The sequence below is a fragment of the Camellia sinensis genome, chromosome 2, assembly GCF_055761805.1.
Source record: "Camellia sinensis isolate YWXY chromosome 2, ASM5576180v1, whole genome shotgun sequence".
Lineage (NCBI taxonomy): Eukaryota > Viridiplantae > Streptophyta > Magnoliopsida > Ericales > Theaceae > Camellia > Camellia sinensis.
The window spans coordinates 14,133,944-14,137,334 of NC_138962.1; the positions used below are offsets into that span (position 1 = coordinate 14,133,944).

The window sequence follows — 3,391 nt, forward strand, 5'->3', positions numbered from 1 at the left end:
GTTAGAAAAAGCAAAAGGCAAATGGGCAGAGGAACTTCCTCATGTTTTATGAGCTTACCGCACCACACCTCGACGATCGACAGGAGAAACACCATTCTCCTTAGCCTATGGCATGGAAGCAGTAATCCTACTGGAAGTTGGCCTCCCCACAATTCGAAACGAAAATTTTAATCCAGACTTGAATGAAGAAGCCATAGCATTGGAGCTCGACCTCGCCGAAGAAAGAAGAGAAAGAGCACTAGTCCACATTGCCTCATATTAATAAGAGTTATCCAGGAAATACAACAAAACAGTACATCCAAGGCAATTCAAGATCGGAGATTGGGTGCTGCGCAAAGTGATAGGAAGCACCCTGGTGCTAGGAGATGGCAAGCTAGGGCCTAATTGGGAAGGTCCTTACAAAGTGGTTGGGTTAGCAGGCAAAGGGACATACCACCTAGAAGACAAGGACGACAAAGCAATCCCTAGGCCATGGAACACCGCCAATCTCAAGTTATTTTATTTTTAGCTTTCCTCTTTCAGACATGTGTAATTTTTTCTTTCCTCAATAAAACAAGTCGATTATTTTCAGCATAGTTATTTTCTGTAAAAGTTAGTTTTAGTGAAGTTGTTCTAACCTGGCTGGAAAAACCAACTTAGAGGTTGGCTGGATTAAACCAACACCCTTCCTAAGCCCAGGATAAGGATCCAGGCTGCAGGACGTTTGGTCGGAATAACCAAACACTTTACTTTAGGTTGGCTGGAAAAACCAATCTAAAGGTTAGCCGGAAAAACCAACACCCTTACTAAGCCCAAGATAAGGATCCAAGCTACAGGACGTTTGGTCGGAATAACCAAACACTTCACTGTAGGTTGGCTGGAAAAACTAATCTAAAGGTTGGCCGAAAAAACCAACACCCTTCCTAAGCCCAGGATAAGGATCCAGGCTGCAGGACGTTTGGTCAGAATAACCAAACACTTTACTTTAGGTTGGTTGGAAAAACCAATCTAAAGGTTGGCTGGATTAAACCAACACTTGGTACTCTTTAGCCAAAGTAAGGACATCGGCTAAAGAGTGGTTGATCAAAGTAAGGATATCGGCTAAAAGAGTGATTGACTGGATTAAACCAACTGTTAGTACTTTTTAGCCGAAATAATGACATTGGCTAAAAGAGTGGTCAAACGAGGCCAAAATATTAAAGTTATGTTTAATATTGCTATTACTTAGTAAATAATTAAAAAAGATAAAATAGTTATTTGAGTATTTATCCTTCTCCATAATATCCCAAACAAATATTGGATAACTAAAAATAGTCCAATTTAGACATCTAATTACATAATTAAACAAACATAACATACAAATTTAATCTAATCAAATAATTCTGAAACAATATATCCCATAATTAATAGTCCGATAGATTATGATCCCCTTATCCAGTCCGTCTAAAGAAACGCACGCCGAGAGTACCGAATATTTATCCATACAATAGACGAAATTTTTCTTATAATGTTCATTTACTATTAGGAGATTTTTATAAGAGAGAGTAGGGTTATTATTGTCAAATTGCCGCTTCACTAAAGGCGATTCCCAGTTTTCCAGAAAGAGGAGGAGCCCCACTGCCCACAAACAATGGCAGCTGTCTCCAGCCTATTTCCCTCCCAAACGCAAATCACTCTTCCATCTTCTTTAAGTAGCCCCCCAACCCCTCTCTCTCTCTCTTCATCTCTTCATCACCTCCACTCCAAAACATCCTTCTTCCACCACCACAACCACGACTGTAGTATTAAAATATGTCTCTACTCTTCTTTTTCTTCTTGATTATCTTATTCCTGTTTGATCCCTCTGCATGTGCTTCCTCCCCAGCTGCTGTCCAAGCACAAACACAAACACTAGACATAAAGCCCCAATACTACAATCCCAAGCTCCCACTCAGAACTCTCTCTTCTTCCAAGAAATATGAGGGTTCATCGGATCTCATTAACCTTCGCTACCACATGGGACCCGTACTCTCCTCCCCGATCAACATCTACCTCATCTGGTACGGCAAATGGGCACCCACCCAGCAACTCCTCATCAAGGACTTCCTCCTCTCCATCTCCACCACCAACCACCGCGCCGCCCCCTCCCCCTCCGTCTCCGACTGGTGGCGCACAGTCTCCCTCTACACTGACCAGACCGGCTCCAATATCTCCCGCTCCGTTCTCATCGCCGGCGAATATTCCGACCACCGCTACTCCCACGGCACCCATCTCACCCGCCTCTCCATCCAGCAAGTCATCGCCTCCGCCGTCCGATCCAAACCCTTCCCCGTCGATCACAAGAACGGGATCTACCTCGTCCTTACTTCCGTGGACGTCACCATGCAGGATTTCTGCCGCGCCGTTTGCGGCTTCCACTACTTCACTTTCCCATCCATGGTCGGCTACACTCTACCCTACGCCTGGGTGGGCAATTCGGGTAAGCAATGCCCCGAAGTCTGTGCTTACCCGTTTGCTGTCCCGGGTTACATGGCGGGCGGTGGCCCGGGTGCTCTGTCTCCTCCCAATTTAGATGTGGGCGTAGACGGTATGATCAGCGTCATAGCTCACGAGCTTGCGGAACTTTCTTCAAACCCCTTGATTAATGCGTGGTATGCGGGTGAGGACCCGACCGCGCCGACTGAGATTGGGGATTTGTGTGAAGGCCTGTATGGAACGGGTGGTGGAGGCGGGTACATAGGGCAGGTGATGAAGGACATGGCGGGTCGGACTTTTAATTTAAACGGCAGGAGGGGTAGAAAATTTTTGGTGCAGTGGGTTTGGAGCCCCGTCTTGAAGGCTTGTGCTGGTCCCAATGCTTTGGACTAGAACACAAAAAATTAAATTAAAATTTAAACATTTTTTCTTCTTCCACTTTTCTGTATTTTTTTTTTAAGTCAATAAATTTTTAGTATGTTGATAGTGAGATATTAATATAGGAAGTAGGGATGGATGGTGGCAGTTGGCTAGTGTTATAATTGAAGGAGTTGTTGGGGGAGGGGAGGGAGGACTAGATGGGAACGATGAGAGTTTTTTTTTGTATTTTTGATGTTCATTTTATTTATTATTTTGATTTTTGTTTATTTTATCCAGATGTATAAAGGTTTAAATGTTGATGAGATTATTAGTTTTTACAGAATGTTTGTATAATTCCAATTCATTTATTTTGCGTTCCATACCATTCAAATTGCTAAAACCTTGTTGGGTAAGGTTTTCGTTTTGTGTTTTCATTATTTTTAAAAATTGAAAACTATAATTTAATTACCATATTAGTTTCTTTTTTAAAAACATAAATTTGTTCTAAAATTTTAAAATAATTTTTTATTCTCTACAACCCACTGGTCAGCCTACCGATCCTCGGTTAAGCGTGGCCAACCCTGTGACATCAAGCGAC

The 3,391-nt window shown here is 42.8% G+C and overlaps 1 protein-coding gene across 1 annotated transcript; it reads left to right on the plus strand.

Annotated features, from left to right (window-relative positions):
* Positions 1-1,364: 1,364 nt before the first annotated feature.
* LOC145819844 (protein EXORDIUM-like 5) lies at positions 1,365-3,136 on the plus strand. The gene has a single exon (XM_082913750.1). The coding sequence runs from the start codon at positions 1,771-1,773 to the stop codon at positions 2,824-2,826; it is 1,056 nt and encodes a 351-aa protein (XP_082769876.1). The 5' UTR covers positions 1,365-1,770; the 3' UTR covers positions 2,827-3,136.
* Positions 3,137-3,391: the final 255 nt, after the last annotated feature.

What these genes read in the sequence shown, in the direction of transcription:
- LOC145819844 (XM_082913750.1), top strand. Translation starts at nt 1,771, where the DNA reads ATGTCTCTACTCTTCTTTTTCTTCTTGATTATCTTATTCCTGTTTGAT.